The sequence below is a fragment of the Syngnathus floridae genome, chromosome 6 (genome assembly GCF_059516105.1).
Source record: "Syngnathus floridae isolate MCC-2025c chromosome 6, RoL_Sflo_1.0, whole genome shotgun sequence".
In the NCBI taxonomy this organism is placed as follows: domain Eukaryota; kingdom Metazoa; phylum Chordata; class Actinopteri; order Syngnathiformes; family Syngnathidae; genus Syngnathus; species Syngnathus floridae.
The window spans coordinates 14,135,543-14,153,791 of record NC_142418.1 but is presented as its reverse complement, the minus strand read 5'-3'; the positions used below and the strand labels follow the sequence as shown (position 1 = coordinate 14,153,791).

The following is an 18,249-nucleotide window of genomic DNA, read 5'->3' as shown; positions in this document are numbered from 1 at the left end:
TTCACGTTTTACTTCTTTTGGGGGATCGCACAAAAATACGAACAGGTTCATCTTGGACTTGATCCGATGGTGACAAATAGTACATAGGATGAAAGCCTTGGGTCCATAGTGTAGTGGTTAGTACTTAGGGCTCTCACCCCTGTGACCTGAGTGCAAATCCTGGTGGATCCCAAAAAACTTTTTATCATGGAAGAATTTGCAACACAGGGTTAAGGGTTAAGGTTAAAGTGAAAAGTACCACATCCATACTCACCCCAACTTTCTGATTGGCTGTTTAATCAGTGGCGTCACTTGGACACTCCATTAGATACACCGCCATTTTCAAGTATACGTAATAACAGGCCACTTTATTAGGAAAATATGGTCAAAGGTTACAGGTGTCAAGCTCTAGTCCTCAGGGCCGCATTCCAACATGTTTTCCAAGACTCCCTCGTTAAGTGCACCTGCGTGAAAACTTTTAGCTCCTGCGGACCGTGAAAGGAGCTAAAACTTTTCACGCAGGTGTGTTTAATGAGGGTAACTTGGAAAACATATTGGAACGCGGCCCCTCGAGGACTGGAGGTCAACACCCCTGGTTTAAGTGGAAAGTGCCACACCCGCCCTCACCCCCATTTTCTGATTGGCTGTTTGATCTGTGACGTCATTCGGACACACGTTGTTGGATTGTATATATATATATATATATATATATATATATATATATATATATATATATATATATATATATAGTTATATAAAGCAGTTAACCAAATGTCTGATTTTTGTTTTAATTGGCGAATATAAAAACAAGGAATAAAACACCAGACAAGTTTTAACACAAATGTTTATTTAAAAGTAATAATATTAAAAGTAAATTTCAAACCAGCAATCCAATGTGAAATTGCAGTAGATATATTGGATTACAATATTTAGGCGTATACATGCATACTAGTTGTACTAAGTTCATTTTGTTTCTACCTGTCAAATCTGACAGGTGAGCCACGCCTTCCTCCATCAGCTGATAAAGACGCGTCACAATCACACCAGTGACACTCTGATGAAGGAGGAAGTACAAGCTGAAACATCTCCGGTAATGCAACCTAAAATATTTTGTTTGAGATACATGCATACTGTTAAATTTTGGTCCACAATTTGGGAAGCGCGCTACCCGTGCCTTAGGGCAAAAGAAGTTCAGTAGTAATCCAAAACTGGCGTCTAGCATTAATCAAAATATAATCAAGTACTGAACATTTTTAGACACCTTGGGCCGTGTCCGTGATTTAGAAAATCATCAGGCATGCATTTAACAGTTCCTTAAGGGTCATTAAGCTATTCAGGCAATATATAAAAAAACAGTCGTTATTTCAAAGTGCACAGAAATACATATCAGATCATAAAGTTATTACAACCTTTGTCATCACCACCTGTCAAAAATGTCTAGTTATGTCTTCTTGATTGATTTAGTGTGTAGGTATAATTATATGCTTAAAAGGTTTCTTTTATTGATTTAACATGTGAATATACTTGTCTGCTTATGTACTTTATTCAAAGAAGTTTGAGCATATCTGTTTTTGTAGCTAGGCAGGACTTTTTGTATTTCGACCCCATTTCTTCACTCCTTTTAAAGAGCCATTCTGCAGGTCACTACAGGTTGAGAGTCATTATAATTACCGACTACACAGCAAGGCAGCGGGTCTATTGAATGAGTCTTCAGATGTTCAGGTGGGGGGTCACATTCTCCAACATCCCCCACCCAGACGACACTCTTCCTTTGTTCTCGCAGGTGAGATTACTGAGGTTTTACTGTGGGGCTGGGAGTCGAGGCATTGAGGAATGTGGGGGTGATAGGAACTGAGTTGAAAAATAAACTCAACAGAAAAATAACATAAAAAGTGATCCCATATCAGGCGAAAACATTGCGGGTTTTTGTTTATCGTAAATTGAACACTGGTGCAACAATTGCATATCAGAGCATTATAGTCGCGATTTGTGGCGCAGCAGTGATTATCATTACCTTGCTAAACCAAGCAACAAGAAAATATTAGATTGACAATGTATGCAGCATTTTTTTCTCAGAACTTTGCTGATATTAGTAATTTAATCAATGTTGAGATTAAAGTGACATGACACAAAATTGTCAAAACGTGATTTAGTTAAAGTGCAAGCTTAAGTGCAAATGGGCAACACATTAAATTCAAAGGATCAAATAATTTATTTACACAGTATTATATAGAAAGTCAATTTGTTGTGCCTTTATTAGATTAAAGCGAAGTATGTGACATATTCCAAAAGGTGAGTGATGGGGTCGCCCGACTCAAAGCAGTGGTAAAGTGAGCATAATTGAAGGGGAAATGCTAAGAAACCCCATACGACGTATATAAAACTTAAAGTCATCGTCGGACTGTTTTTGAAATATCTTTGAAAATAAATCAAATAAAGTTATTGTTTTAGTCTACGACACATTGTATATTTAGTTCTACTTTTACATTTCTGTACTCCCACCTCAATTCAAAACGATAACCGAAAGAAGAGCCTTTGATTTTGCACAAATATACAGTTGTGTTTTCAGTCTACCGCAATTATATTCAAGGTAGATATGAAAACCTTTAAACATTGGAGTTTTCACAGACTATTTGATAGTGTAATTTATTCTGAAAGCTTTAACCGGATATGTGTTTGTCGAGAATATTTGACTTTTATGTCGACGGGGGCGGTGTGGGGGAGTTCAGGTCTGATCGAACTTTGGAAGTTGGAAGTTTGGTTTTGTCGTCTGTGAGAAGACGATGATGCTGCGTGTTCAACTAGTGCTGCTTCTTGGTGAGAAACTTTAAGAATATTTTTATTGATCAACTCCAAAGGAACCAGACACTCTAAAATTGTTATCCTAATTGCATGCTTAGGACTTAAAATGTGTTGCTGCTTTTAACGTGTTTAAAACTTAACTTCCAACATCCTTGTCAATTTGTATTTTATTATTTAGGCAGTAGAATTACAATTGGCATGTTAATATAAGTGTGTAAAATGACAATTGTGAAGAGTTTTATGCAAAACAAAGCCACAACAAAGAGAGCATTTACTGTATATGGGATCACCCCCCCCTCCCGCCTCAACTTTATTATTTATTTTATCAACTTTACATTTTTTCACATTTTACATTATTTTCCATCCATCCATCCATCCATCCATCCATCCATCCATCCATCCATCCATCCATCCATCCATCCATCCATCCATCCATCCATCCATCCATCCATCCATCCATCCATCCATCCATTTTTAGAACCTGAATATTGCCAATATAAAATGGACTGCTTGTTAACATAGCCCATGTCCTTAGGTCTACTGGTGTTCGACTTGGCCCAGCAACTCAAGCCTGTGTTAGGCCAAGACCAGAATGAAATCAACTTACCAGAACTCAGTGATGTTTGCACCAAGGGCAGCTGTTATCCAGCAACAGGAGATCTTCTTATTGGTCGAGCGCACCAGCTTTCATCAACCTCCACCTGTGGACTACACCGTCCCGAACCCTTCTGCATTGTCAGCCATCTGCAGGTAATAAAATCTGTGGATCAGGAGTCACCAAAGTGGTGCCTGTTGCCACCAGGTAGTTTCCAGGCACCACATGATTAGCCCACGGGTCTGTTCTAAAAATAGCTCACCAGTGTTGGGACATTCTGACTTACTAGGAGTGTTTTCGAAGTGATCTTTTTCAAATATAACTGGTAGAGATTTTTAGACATTTTTCTGTTTCCTAATTATTCCAGGAAATCAGTAAGTAATTAATCATTATTAATGACAACATGAAAAGCAGTATTTAAATTCTCAATGGTGGCACGTCATATAAGCAACAAGTCAATGAAACATCACACCACTAACATGCCATGCCGACTGTTTTTTTACAGCTAGATTGTTACTCTGCCTGTGATACTACAAAGTACCTCTCAAGGACACATTTTTGGTGGAGCAACTTGACACCCCTCCCCGCATAGCAGGGTTAGGTGGCCAGCTTGAGAACAGACCATATAAAGCAGGCTGATGTTATCATACGGCTAAGTAGCTATATTTCCCCCTGTTCACTTTCCTTGCATTAGCATCTCCCCTCCTAAAACAATACAATAATTTCTGTAAAAATAACAAATATTGAGGCTGAAAGTTTCTAGAAGAAAAATCTTATCTTTACTAACTCAATTTAAATCAGAAAGCCTTTAATTGCTTGTCTCGTCGCCCAACTCCCTCAATATATATTTTTTCCATGTAGTCCCATCTTTTTTCAAATTTTACCAGAATATGTAACAGTAAAATACAATTCCACAAATTTATTTGAATATACCATACATTGTACAGCTTTCACACCATTACACAACTCCAGATTTGCTTTGTTCGAACGGTTCCCATGTCTACTGATGGAATGGAATGTTTGTAAGAAAATAAACTCCCTGTTTTGTATTACTTAGTGTGTGGCTTTAGGGGGGGTTATAGTCTGCAGCACATCCTGTGTTGATCGTAACCCCCCTCACCAACACATAGACACACAGATACACACAGACACACACGAACCCCATATGGAGGTGCTGATATAACAGGAGACAGATGTTTGTCCAGCTGCTTTAGGACACTGCTGTGCAGCAGACTTGTCTCACTGAAAGTATTCCATTATTCTCTGACAATGAAAAAAAACATCCGTCCGTCTCAATTTATTCACTGGCATTAGTCAGTGTAAAAAAAGTGAGTCACAAAAAAGAGAAAATAGCATCAAAATTTCTATTTATTATTACCATTATATTTAATTGGACTTTGTTGGACTGACATTTTGTTGTCGTAGCTTGATATCAGGGATGAGAATCTTCCGCGAATCCGTTTTTTTCCGTCGGGAGTATCATTTTTGTGAATCGTGTAGATCCGTTGAGAAAATTGTTTTCATATAATGCAGTTTTTTTGGTTCTCTTCGACCTCAGTTTTCTCAAGGCTGCAGAACTGTTTTGACAAGTTCTTATCTGTATGTGTGAAAACTCTTCCACTTGATTTGTTTTGAAATTTTTTTCCATGTTTTCACCAAATGTTGAACTTTGGCTGCAATCCTGACTCACCATGTCATGTAGCTCTGTCTAACATATAAAAAAAAACAGGAAGAAAAGAACTGTGGCATTCCAACCCCTATTTCCTTTTACACTCTCTGCCACTCTCTTTCTTTTTTGTGTCAGGAGGAAAAAAAATGTTTCATGTGTGACTCAGCGACCCCCTACAGTGAACCAGTGAATCAGACAGAAGGCCATCGTATTGAGAATGTCGTTACCACATTTGCTCCGAACAGACTGAAGACCTGGTGGCAATCTGAGAATGGTGAGAACAAAAACACAATGAAAGGTCAAAGGTTAATGCCTGTCATGCATGTTGGATGTTGGCTGGATTGACAGAAATACTTCAGCATTTCAACACGTCACTTAGTTTAGCTAATTTCAGTAGGCAGGCATCGTGCACATCTTTATTGGGTAATCTGGGAAGATGGCGTGCAGAGGAGCCTTGGATTACATCTTTGTCACCTGGTCTCACTTCTCAATGGAATGTTTGGGACATTCTCTGCTTTTGAAACAAAATCTTTTTTGCATAGCAAGATGAAAACAGTTTAGATAATTGATCCTCTGTATGCAGGTATGGAAAATGTCACGATCCAACTGAACCTGGAGGCAGAGTTTCACTTCACTCATCTCATCATGACCTTCAAAGTGAGTTATTGGGATTTGAATTGGGATGAAAGATATAGATCAAGGTCTTTAAAGACTCAAGTTTGGAGTGAATAATGTCCAGTTTCAGTGTGTATCATAAGCAGTCTCCAATGATGTATTTCTACTTTAGAAATACCTTTTGATAGATATAAATATTGAAAAAAAAAGATTGATGATTAGGATACATTGTGTTTAAAAAAAAATCCTTTCTTTCATTCTAAAGACATTTCGACCTGCTGCAATGGTCATTGAGCGCTCGTCAGACTTTGGCAAAACCTGGAAGGTGTATCGGTACTTTTCCTATGACTGCGAAACGTCCTTCCCTGACGTTTCTGTCGGTCCCATGAAGAAGGTTGATGATGTCATCTGTGACTCACGCTATTCCGACATTGAACCATCTACTGAGGGAGAGGTAACGTGAAAAAAAAAGATCTTAGTTCCCCCAGTGACCATTATCGCAACAATATTTTTTTTTATAGATTTACTTTAGGGTCTGATGAATCTTTTCAGGTCATTTTCAGAGTTTTGGACCCTGCTTTTCGGATCCACGACCCATATAGCCCTCGAATCCAGCGTACGCACCGACTGACTGTTTAGTTCTTTAGCTAGTAGTTATCCACTGTTTTTTAAATAGTCAATATTTATTTCTGTTTTACAGATATGCTTAAGATCACCAATCTAAGGGTGAAGTTCACCAAACTCCACACGCTTGGGGACAACTTGCTTGACTCGCGTATGGAGATTAAAGAGAAGTATTACTACGCTGTCTATGATATGGTGGTTCGAGGAAACTGCTTCTGCTATGGACATGCGTCAGAATGTGCCCCAGTCCAGGAAACTGGTTATGTTAGAGAAGGCAAGGTAAGCATACTGGTTACTCATGAAATGAGTCCTATCAAAAATATTTACTAGAAGCAAGATTCTCACTTAACTAAAGCATATAGAATCTGAAACTAAACCAAAATCTATCCAGAGGTAATATTGACACATTGGTTGATAACTTAGTTTTGATTTCATGTTTCTAGGTTCATGGTCACTGCATGTGTAATCATAATACCAAAGGATTGAACTGCGAACGGTGTCAAGATTTCTATCATGACCTACCTTGGAGACCCGCTGAGGGACGCAACACCAACGCCTGCAAAAGTGAGTATGCACAGCTTCACAGGAGAACTATTTCATTTTTAAAGCTGGTTTACTCTCAAGAGGGAGCAGTTCTTTTTTTTTTTTCCAGCCCTATTAGTGCTGTGTTACTTCCATGTTGCTGCGGTATTACTGCCCTGTCGCAGGGAACGTTTAGAAAGACATGTTAAAGTATGTTATTAAAACTTTAAAAAGGCTTTCTGTGTACCGTCTTTCTTCGTAAATAACTCGCGTGCACATGTGGCTCTTAGTACGGTGTGGCTTATTCATGAACAAAAAAAATTCCCCTAATTTTTGCTCGTGCGGCTTATAATCAGGTTCGGCTTATAGTCCAGGAATTACGGTAAATATATATTATCTCAAGGCACCACTGTAACAATTACATGATACTTCTGTGTTAACTGTGGATTTCTTGGATGTTTTCAGAGTGTAACTGCAACCAGCACGCAGACTTATGTCACTTTGACATTGCCGTCTACATGGCTTCAGGAAATGTAAGTGGCGGTGTGTGTGATGACTGTCAACACAATACAACTGGATACAACTGTGAGCAGTGCAAACCGTTCTACTTCCAACACCCCGAGAAAGATGTTAGAGATCCGAACATCTGCCAGCGTGAGTAATGAATGATCTTTTTTGGTGACTTACAATAAGATTTAGTGTCCCAAATATTAGGAGTGCCACAAACAATTGTTAGTCACTCTGCTCCATTGAAATAAATGTGAAGCCTGTTAATCAAGCAAAGTTATTTCTGTCTTTTTTCTCTGTAGCATGCAGTTGTGACCCATTGGGCTCTTTGAATGGAGGAATCTGTGATGGGAAGACAGACATTAGACTAGGGCTTATTTCTGGTCAATGCCGCTGCAAAGGCAATGTGGAGGGAGAACGCTGTGATCGCTGCAAACAGGCGTACTATGGGCTCACTGATTCGGCAGAAGGCTGCAAAGGTATGACATGGGTGGATGGACAGATGGAGGGATGGATGGAATGGGTGGATGGATGGATGATTATAATTATTTCAGTAATTGCATTCAAAAAGTGAAACTTGCATACTGTGTACTTTCCTTCCACACAGACTGATATATTTCAAGTGTTCATTTTAGTTTTGATTATTGGAACTGACAGTGAATGAAAACACCAAATTCAGTATCTCAGAAAATTTGAATATTTTGAAAAGGTTCAATATAGAAGACACTGGAGTGTGCCATCTTATGCTGATGTGTTCATATGCTGTGCGTTGCATGTAGGGGCACATCTGTAATAGAAATATAAGGATAATATGTATACAATCATTTAAAAATGCCTTTCTCTTTTAGCCTGCACTTGCAACATTCTGGGAACAGTGCCTGGTGGAAATCCTTGTGACAGCGAGACAGGAAACTGCTTCTGTAAACGATTGGTGATTGGAAAGGACTGTGACCACTGTGTGGTGAGTTATAATCATGTAGAAGTTTAAAAAAAACACCCACGCTACTAAAACCTGTGAAAATGTGGCAGTTGATTATATGCATCATTAAATATGCTGACGTGTGAAGAAATGAAGCTTGGATGATTTCATCTCGTGTTTTTACAAGACATAACCAGGTCTAACATCTGTTTTTGCTCTTTGTGTGTGTTTAAAGCCGGAACACTGGGGTCTCAGCAATGATATGGATGGCTGCAGATCGTGTGACTGTGACCTGGGGGGAGCCATCAACAACCAGTGAGTTTATACACAGGATCGAACAACCCTGCAATAGTTGTTGAAACTACAAGCCAGTCATACGAACAAAATTTCTTTCAACTACACTGGTCAACTTGTGTTTACAGGTTGTTGTTTTTTTTTAATCTGAGATTTAACATCGCAGTTCTCACTCGGTGAAGAGTTGCCACCTGCAATTTTTTCACGAAGGTCCACTTGAATCACCCTTGGTCTTGTTTCTTGGTCTGATTGAATGAAAAGTAAATCACAAATTCTTAAAGTGCTTTTGCTGTTGTTAGGTGCAATGAGCTGACTGGTCAGTGCGTCTGCAGAGAACACATGTTCGGCCGAAGCTGTGATCAAGTTGAGTCAGGATTCTACTTCATTGCTCTCGACCACTACACCTATGAGGCAGAGGATGCCAAGTTAGGACCCGTGAGTCACCTTTTATCATTTGTTCTCTAACTTCTCCATTGACAAACAATTGTAGATTTAAGGGAATTTCTCATTCACTTATTGGAATTATTTGTATTGATTCTTTTGGGTCATGATCTGGGATGGACTGGGGCAAAAAAATCATTTTGTATTTTTGACTTGGACTTTTTTCAACTGATTCAACCCATTCCAACTTTATTCACTTTGTTCACCTTATGCTTACCATACCGAATATGTTGTTATAATCATTTGTTTCAGATGTCCTGTAATTATTTTCTGTATAAAAATTAAATTTGTTAAATAATATTGTTGATTAAAAGATGTTATTTTTGCTTGCCTAATGAGTTTGGTTCTTTTAGGGTGTAATGGTGGTTTCAAGGCCCCACCCACAGGACCACGTTCCCACCTGGACAGGTATTGGCTTGGTTAATGTCCCCGAGGGAGCCTTTCTTGAATTTTCTGTTGACAACATTCCTCACTCCATGGAGTATGACATCCTCATCCGCTATGAGCCTCAGGTAAGACACAGACCCATCCACCACTATAAAGTGATGGCGCAGGGAGTAGTGTTTAATTCAAGAATGAATAATTTGATGTTTCTTTAGCTCCCTGACCAATGGGAAGAAGTTCTTATGACAGTGATGAGACCAGGACCCATCAGAGCAGATAGTCGTTGTATAAATACTGTGCCAGATGATGACAACCAAATGATTTCACTCCACCCTGGGTCACGGTAATAGTTTTTCCCAAACGTTACTGAAGTTAAGGTACTCTGAACTGCCGACCTTTATTTGATGCATTTTGCATGATCTCTGAATGTCTTCATTCTGTAAACAGACCAATGTTTTATTTTTTTTAACCCGGCGTCAGTGCCTTGCTTTAATTTTCCTGAGATTGTTTTTCCTCAGCACTTTTATGAACAACATTTTGTTTCAACTCTTCTTTTGTGTTGACATATGATGCATTGTTTGCTTTTTTGTGTCCTCGTGTTCAAAGCAGTCTGCTTAACACTTTCCAGATGGTTCACTTTTCTTCGTGTTTTCGCAGACATGTGGCTCTTCCCAGACCAGTTTGTTTTGAATCCAGTTTGAACTATACCATCCGCCTAAGTCTATCATTGTATTCGGCCCTCAGTGATGTTCAGTCGCCGTACACGCTCATTGATTCGGTGAGGATTTGTGATCAGATTTTTAAAGTAGAAGACAACACATGGCTATTACTCATTGCTGGAATGGATTATCTGTAAGTCCCTCCAGTCAAACAAAACTGGTTTTCAACTTAAAAGTGGTTACATGTTCTTATCAGATCGTGCTGATGCCTCACTGTAAGAACTTGGACCTTTTTACCACCTCAGAAGGAGGGGAATCTGGTGAAAATCGTGGATGGGAAACTTTTCAGCGTTATCGTTGCATGGAGAATAGCCAGAGCGTTGTCAAGACACCGATGACTGACATTTGTCAAAACTTAATCTTCAGCATTTCTGCTTTGCTTCATCAGGGAGCCAAAGGTAGCACAACTACAAAAAAATGGAGGTTTTCAAGTTGAGAAAAATTAATGGATGTTTCTGTCCCTTCCAGAATGCCAGTGTGACCCCCAAGGCTCTCTGAGTACAGTCTGCAATGTGAGTGGAGGTCAATGTCAGTGCCGACCTCATGTCGTTGGTAGAAACTGTGACAAATGTGCTCCAGCTACTTTCCAGTTTGGGCCAAGTGGCTGCAAAGGTATAAGCTCCAACTTCATGTCACAATATTACAGAACAACAAACAACAGAACAAGCCCTTATTAAAAGCCGCACCTTCAGTTTTTGAGAAAATTAAAGACTTATAAGTGCACCTTATGGTATGGAAAAAAAAATACTGAAGTTTGAACAGAAAACACTACGGCACATATTTGACTGTATTTATATGTAGCCCATGCATCTGGTATTTTGTAAACAAACCAATATTGTCAGATAAATCATTTGTTGTGCACAGACAAAACGATGTGATTTTGTGTCTGCAGAATGCAACTGTGACGCTCAGGGCTCACAGAGCCCTCTTTGTGATCAGCTGTCTGGTCAGTGTGTGTGCGTTCCGGGAGCATATGGACGTCAGTGTAATCGCTGCCTCCCGGGCTACTGGGGCTTTCCTACGTGCCGTCCATGTTCTTGTAATGGACACGCAGAGGACTGCGATGCTCACACGGGACAGTGCCTCAACTGCAGGGACTACAGCACAGGGCACAACTGTGACAGGTGAATTAGTATTGAATTTATTTGAATTAACATTGATCTGATAATGCATTATAATCCCAAAGAGTTGCCAAGATTGTGGCTATGAATTTTATGTTTATGTCGCACTGGTTAGCCTCACAGTTCAGAGGGTGTGGGTTCAATTCCACCTCCGGTCCTCCCTGTGCGGAGTTTGCATGTTCTTCCCGTGCCCGCGTGGGTTTTCTCCAGGCACTCCGGTTTCCTCCCACATCCCAAAAACATGCATGGTAGGCCGGTTGAGCACTCCAAATTGCCCATAGGTACGTGTGGGGATGGTTGTTCATCTCTGCGTGCCCTGCGATTGATTGGCTGGCAACAGTTCAGGGTGTCCCCCGCCTACTGCCCGATGATGGCTGGGATAGGCTCCAGCGTGCCCGCGACCCCCGTGGGGACAAGCGGCACAGAAAATGGATGGGTTAATGGAATCAGAGTCTAATGCTCTGTCTTTTATGTTAAGGTGCTTGGATGGTTACTATGGTGACCTGACGCTGGGCTCCGGTGACCATTGTCGCCCCTGTATGTGTCCTGATGGTCCAGGTAGCCTGCGGCAGTTTGCTGGAAGTTGTTTTCGAGGTGATAATTCCCAACAAGCTGTTTGTGTCTGTGACACTGGATACAAAGGTACTACATTGAGCACTTATCCAAAAATACAGTGTTTTTCTCAGAGAATCCTGATAGGACACCAAAAGAAAAATAGAAAAATGTGCACCGTATTTTCTGGACTGCTACTTTTTGCACAAGCTTTGAACCTTGCGGCTTATAGTCCGATGCGGCTTGGACTTGGATTTTTCATGATTTTTATGACATTGTATGATTTGTGCATATTCTCTGGAAATATAGTCTATATTAGATAGTCTAATATATAGTCTAATATAATATGGCTAATAGTCCAGTGTGGCTTATATATGAACAAAACAGGATTTTCCCCTAATTATACCTGTCTTATAGTCCAGAAATTACAATAATTACAAAACAATTTCAGATGAAATTACAGTCAATATTTGATGACTGAATTTATTGTCTATAAAAATACAGTATAACGGCAAAAGAAGCATTTGGAATGCGTTCCCATCTTTTTTCATCAGGTACTCGCTGCAATGAGTGCTCCCCTGGTTACTATGGAAATCCTCATGAAATCGGGGGGTCGTGCCAGCCCTGTCACTGCAACAACAACATTGATATGTTGGACCCAGAATCCTGCAACTCCCAAACTGGCGAATGCCTGCGCTGTCTATATCACAGCGAAGGGCATTCTTGCGAAAATTGCATGATGGGTTACTATGGCAATGCGCTTCTGCAAGACTGCAGGAGTAAGTTCACTGAGCCACTCAGATGGAAAGTCAGCTCAGTCACATTCATGAATTCATTTAGAAGTCCAAAAGTGCTTAGTAATTACTAATTGCTCTTCTCCACAGAGTGTGTTTGTAACCATCTGGGTAGCGATAGTGCTAGCTGTCCTTCACCAGGTGACTGTCACTGTGACCGCAATAGTGGTCAGTGTCATTGTCTTCCCAATGTGATTGGTCAGCACTGCGATCGTTGTGCACCGGACACCTGGAACATGGCGAGCAATACGGGCTGCCAGGCCTGTGAGTGTGACACTAAACATTCGTACGGGAACTCATGCAATGAGGTGAGCAATACGGCTATCTGAAATGTATTGTTGAAGAAAAAAAAAAAATCCAGATATTGTACAGTACTTCATAGCTTTACTTATCAGGATACTCTCTGTTTGTATTGTGGAAGTAAAATAAAAAATGTCTTAATATGCAATAAGTTGTATGATCCCACTCTAGTTTTAACATGGTATTAATACTGCATTTGTGGGATATGAATCATTTTGGGCTCAGTTTGCAAATATCACGTGCAAAACCCAGAAAATAGGTGAGCTAGTCGGTTCACATAGCCCATGGACACGGAGTGGACACTGAGGTCAATTTCAGTTGACAGCAGGTGGCAATACAGGACAAATGGCAGCTTCCTGAAAATGATTAAAATGTTTGTATTTTTCTAATTAATATTCTACAAATGCAACATTAATCAGAATACTGCGTTTAAACTACTGTGGGTAAATATAGTACTAAATATCACAGCCAAAAAAATATTTTGACTTGACTTCCGCTTTAACATCTATTTTGTAGTTGCATACAAAATCTTTTAAAGGAAAGTATTTGTAGTGAAAATGTGTTCTGCATACTGCATATACTATTCCTACAGATCAGTGGTCAATGCTCATGTATGCCAGGCTTTGGAGGCAGGACGTGCAGAGAATGTAGAGCACTCTTCTGGGGTGACCCAGAGGTCGAATGTCATGGTAGGTAATTTGTTTTTGTTGGTCGCTAGACCTGTGCAGTATCAAAAGAGACAAAGTGTCGTTTTAAACACATAGATATATATTTGCCAAAAATTCTGGAAATCCTCATGCCATTAAAAATGTTTCTGACACATAACAGAAATATCGAAGTGAAAGGCATTGTTAAAAACTAAATCCACCCATCCGCCGTTGATTCTCATTAGGGTGGCTGGTGAACAGAACCACTCGTTCACAGAGCACACAGACAATCAACCATTCACAATGACAGTCAGACCTGTGGAGAATTTATTTTCTGTAATTAATCTTACATATTATCGTAATGTGGGACAAAGCCAGGGTGCACAGCGAAAAATCAAGCAAGAGCGCAATGCCAGAGCCGAGAACACCAAATCCCAAAATTATAAATCAACTAGCCATACTATTGAATGAGAATAAAAAAACAAATTCTAAGAACTTGTGGTATGAAGCTCTATGGAAACTGGATGGATGTTACATATGTCTAAACTTTTATGTACTTCTCCCATTAGAATGTGATTGTGAACCTCATGGCATCACTCAACCACAATGCAACAAAGACAACGGTCACTGCATTTGTGTAGAAGGAGTGTCCGGTCCACGGTGTGATACCTGCGCCCGTGGCTTCTCTGGTACTTTCCCCAACTGCCAACGCTGCCACCAATGCTTTGCCGAGTGGGACGCTATCATCGGACAATTAACAAATCAAACACACCGACTTGCAAACAAGGTGAACACTATCAAGATTAGTGGAGTGGGTGGGCCGTACAGAAAGTCAATTGAAAGTATGGAAAGGAGTATATCAGACATCCACGCCATCTTTAACCAAAACCCAGCCTCACAGCCTCTAACCGAGATCCAACAGCTCTTACAAGAGGCCAGGTAGGAATGGATTTAATCATGGCACGTGCCGTTTCCAAAATGGTAGCATTAGAGCTAGTCTTTCGAATCGAACCTGTCATCTTTGTGTGTCCATTAGTGACTTGATGGGATCTCTGAGCCAGTCACTGAACCACACGGAAAATCTTCTACTCAATGTGCAAGAAGAGAATAGCAACATGGAGGGTAAGCTAAAATTGCTGATGGCAGATGCTCAGAAACTCCAGCAGACAGTTCAAGACATTCTGGATCAGGTTGAGTTCATCAGGAATTCGGATGTCAGAGGTAAGAGAGATGGCAACAAGATTTTCAGTTATGTATAGGGATTAATTATGAAGATGTTTGTATTGAGTGATTGTTTATTTTATTGTTCAAACGTCTAACTTTAACTCATTTCCTTATGGATAGTTGTTTTTTATTACTCTGTTACCAGGCGCAGCTGACAGTGTATCTAAGTACCTCCTGCAGTCTTTGAAAGCTGAAGAACGAGCAAATGCATCCACCATCGACCCCAACAGCCCTGTGGAAAACTCTGCTAACATACGTAAACTCACGGAGGATAAGATGAACTTAACCAGAGATGAGTTTCTTAGGAGACAGAATGACCATGCACAGAGACTGGATGACCTGGCAGGTCAAATCCAGACTCTGGACCTTTCACAGCTCAGCCACAAGGTACAAATATATGCTAGGGTTGTCTTCCACAAATATTTGTGACAGCAGTTAGATACAGAATAGTTGCAGCGAGAAGTCGTGTTAGTATTAAAAAATATTGTGACCGTATCAAAAAGGTATTAAAAAGTATTAAATTCCACTTGAGAATTTTTCATATACCCTGATAAGATATTTTAACTCCTAGGATCACTGAGACACACAAATCTTTCCAACACCTTCTAATGATTTATATTCCTGGTAACAATTTCAGTTTTGTGTCTCTACAGACATGCGGGAATTCAGATGGTCAGGACTCATGTTCCTCTCCCTGTGGGGGATTAGGATGTGTAAATGCAGAGGGTGGCCTCATGTGTGGGGGGCCAGAATGTGATGGTGTGTTGACAAAAGTTCATTCCAGTTGGCAGAATGCTTTTGAATCTGAAAAGGAAATAGTAAATGCCATGAAGGAAGTGGATAAACTTGCCAAGATGGTAAGACCCTAATCTTCGAGGATTCAGATTGTCTTTCAAGATAATGCTTTTGGTCTCGCCTGCACTCTGTTTAGGTGTCAGAGGCAAAACAAAAGGCAGATCAAGCGAAAGTGAGCGCCCGTGACGTTTTCATGAAGACTAACAGGACCAAACACGATATGGATCGGAGCAGCGAAGAGTTGCGAGTCCTTATCAGAGAGATTCGAGACTTCCTTACAGGTGAATCTCATTTTTTTCCCTTGACTTCTGTCATTCAAACTGTAAAATCCAGATTCTAAAATAATTTAAGGCAACAAATCATCTGAGATAAATTAGCTCAAATAGATTTTTTTCAGAAGGCTCAATATTAATTATATACATATAAATTGGGCACCTTCAGAGTGCTGGATATAATATAAATGCTGAGTAATGTTACCTGTACATCTAAAGACTGAGATTACCACAGATGCACCCTTGGTTTATCAAACTAAACACCATGAACATGTTTCTTTTTTAGAGGATGGAGCAGACTTGGAGAGTATTGAAAAAGTTGCTAATGAGGTGCTGGCCATGCAAATGCCAACCACACGAGAACAGCTTCAGAACCTCACAGATGAAATTCGTGAAAAGGTGGGGGAACTGGGCAATGTGGAAACTATCCTGGAGCAGAGCACTAATGAAATTGCGAGAGCTGAAAGCCTACTTGAACAGGCCCGGAAAGCTAGGTGTGTTGCTTGTTGTGTTCTGTGTTAACTGTGTAACATTGATGGTGGCTGGAGCAGCTTTTTCACATTCTTAATATCAATCAAACTATAGCAATCAAAATACACACTGAACAATAATCATCCCAACATTGCGACTGGCTTTGCTTTGTTTGCTTTAGATCAGGGGTGTCAGTCATTTTTTTCGCGGGCCGCATTGTAGTCATGACTTTGAGTGATGACTTTATTTGAGCTACATTAAGTGGAAAAAAAAAAAAAGACTTAACACGTTATTTTGAGGGGTTGGCAATATGCACAAAAGACATTTCCTGATATCATACTAGTCCATGGTTGAAATAATGTCAAGACTGAAATAATCAAACAAACTCCTTATATTCAACAGTCAGGAGGCAGATGATGTGAAGGAATCTGCTGAGATGGTCAAACAAGCTCTGGCAGAAGCTCAGAGAGCTCAGACAGCTGCCAGCAGTGCGATCCAGCATGCCACTGATGATATCAAGAACACCAACAAGCTTCTGCTCTTAGTCAGTCTTCTGTATTTAAATTCTTGATCATTTGTACAAGTACTTTTTGTAGTAATGTGTATAATCTATGTTGCGTTCAGGTCAAATCAGGTACAACCGATGTCGAAGTAAAATTGGACAACGCCACTAAGCGATTGCAGCAGCTTGATGAGGATGTGACGCTGTTGAGAAACAAAACTCTGAAGGTCACACTGACCAGTGAACAGACCATTCATGATGCAACAATCATAAGACAAATAGTCAAAGAGGTAAAAAAGGTAAGTTAACAACTTTAAAAAGTTGACCTGTCATGCAAAAATGTATAGCAATAAAAAGACTTGGTTACATCTCCAAGTTAATTATTTTTTCTGTCAACGTCATGTAGGGCATCGAGACCGAAATTAAGGACAAGTACTCCACTGTAGAGAAACTAATTGACCAAAAAGGGAGCGGGGTGGCTGATGCAAAGAAGAGGGCGGAGTTATTGCAGCAAGAAGCGAAGGAGCTGCTGTTGCAAGCCAGTCGCAAGCTGAAGATTCTCAAAGGTGATGTCACTACCATTTAATTGTTCCTCAGCAGGTTCTTTGAGCTACCGTTTGTTCCTGGATTGCATGACAGATCTGCTGCTCGAGTTGGGATCAAGCTGGTGTTGACACTGGTTAATTAATACGGGCGATAAATCTGAATGAGTATTAAACTAAAAACGTGACACTAAAAGATTATGCCTGCAGAGGGCAGTATAGGATAATAGGCTAAAGGACATTGATTTTAATTTTTTTTGGTCAGTGTTTTCCCCAATTAAATACAGATTATTAATATAATTGTTCATGGGTAAAAAAGTTATTTACTCTAAATAGCACTCAGTATTAGGGAAAATAAAACTGGCGCATGCCTTAGAAGAAAGTTTGTGCTGGCCACTAAATTTATTCTTTCATATTTCAGATCTAGAAAAGTTATTTGAGGACAACCAACAAACACTTGAGGTGAAGGCAGAGCAGCTGGGTGAACTGGAGGCCTCAGTTAAGGAGCTGCTGCAGCAGATCAGCCATAAAGTTACACTTTATAGCACATGTTTATTCTAAAGTTAGAGGTCACTGCTTGCTAAAGGAACATCTTTTTTACTTTTTTATCTGAATCAAAAAGGCCATGAAAAAAACATTTCAAATATGCATTTGTAACTACTGAATAGAATTGTTTTACCTTACGTTAACGTGTCCATTTGGGATCAACACTGTACCAGAAGTGGATTCTTTAGGTCTTCTATGAATGTAATTGTTGTGTCACTGACCAAATTTTAGAATGTTTGATCATTGGACTGCAAGAATTTTTAAATTCTTCACACGTGGCCACAAGTTAGGAATCACGATTTATTCTATTTGAAAGTTGCATGTTTTTTAAAAACCACATGGTCCAATATATTTGATCTTTGCATCATACTAATTGATCTTGAAAAGCAGATAATAAATGATTTTAACCTGGA

General features: G+C 39.9%; 1 protein-coding gene across 2 annotated transcripts; it reads left to right on the top strand.

Moving 5' to 3' along the window:
• Window positions 1–972: 972 nt before the first annotated feature.
• LOC148396723 (laminin subunit beta-1-like) lies at window positions 973–18,249 on the top strand. 2 transcript variants are annotated; one of them, XM_088377653.1, is made up of 35 exons: window positions 973–1,069; window positions 1,620–1,762; window positions 2,709–2,796; window positions 3,317–3,531; window positions 5,181–5,319; window positions 5,629–5,702; window positions 5,926–6,114; window positions 6,213–6,276; window positions 6,361–6,563; window positions 6,728–6,848; window positions 7,272–7,460; window positions 7,616–7,792; window positions 8,162–8,274; window positions 8,468–8,547; window positions 8,826–8,961; window positions 9,321–9,479; window positions 9,567–9,694; window positions 10,009–10,129; window positions 10,267–10,468; window positions 10,539–10,682; window positions 10,963–11,194; window positions 11,670–11,833; window positions 12,298–12,522; window positions 12,628–12,845; window positions 13,430–13,526; window positions 14,054–14,423; window positions 14,521–14,705; window positions 14,854–15,095; window positions 15,362–15,565; window positions 15,640–15,784; window positions 16,062–16,269; window positions 16,649–16,790; window positions 16,871–17,047; window positions 17,155–17,314; window positions 17,712–18,249. In XM_088377653.1, the coding sequence occupies exons 3-35, from the start codon at window positions 2,763–2,765 to the stop codon at window positions 17,849–17,851; spliced, it is 5,397 nt and encodes a 1,798-aa protein (XP_088233779.1). In that variant the 5' UTR covers window positions 973–1,069; window positions 1,620–1,762; window positions 2,709–2,762; the 3' UTR covers window positions 17,852–18,249. The 2 variants fall into 2 exon arrangements, with proteins under 2 accessions (XP_088233779.1, XP_088233780.1); XM_088377654.1 differs by lacking the exons at window positions 1,620–1,762; window positions 2,709–2,796 and having other exon boundaries at window positions 1,035–1,069.

Excerpts from the sequence above, each read along its gene's own strand:
- LOC148396723 (XM_088377653.1), top strand. The coding sequence starts at position 2,763 with ATGATGCTGCGTGTTCAACTAGTGCTGCTTCTTG. Across the intron at positions 6,115-6,212 it reads AACCATCTACTGAGGGAGAG|GTCATTTTCAGAGTTTTGGA; the intron begins GTAACGTGAAAA and ends GAATCTTTTCAG. Across the intron at positions 10,683-10,962 it reads TGGGCCAAGTGGCTGCAAAG|AATGCAACTGTGACGCTCAG; the intron begins GTATAAGCTCCA and ends TTGTGTCTGCAG.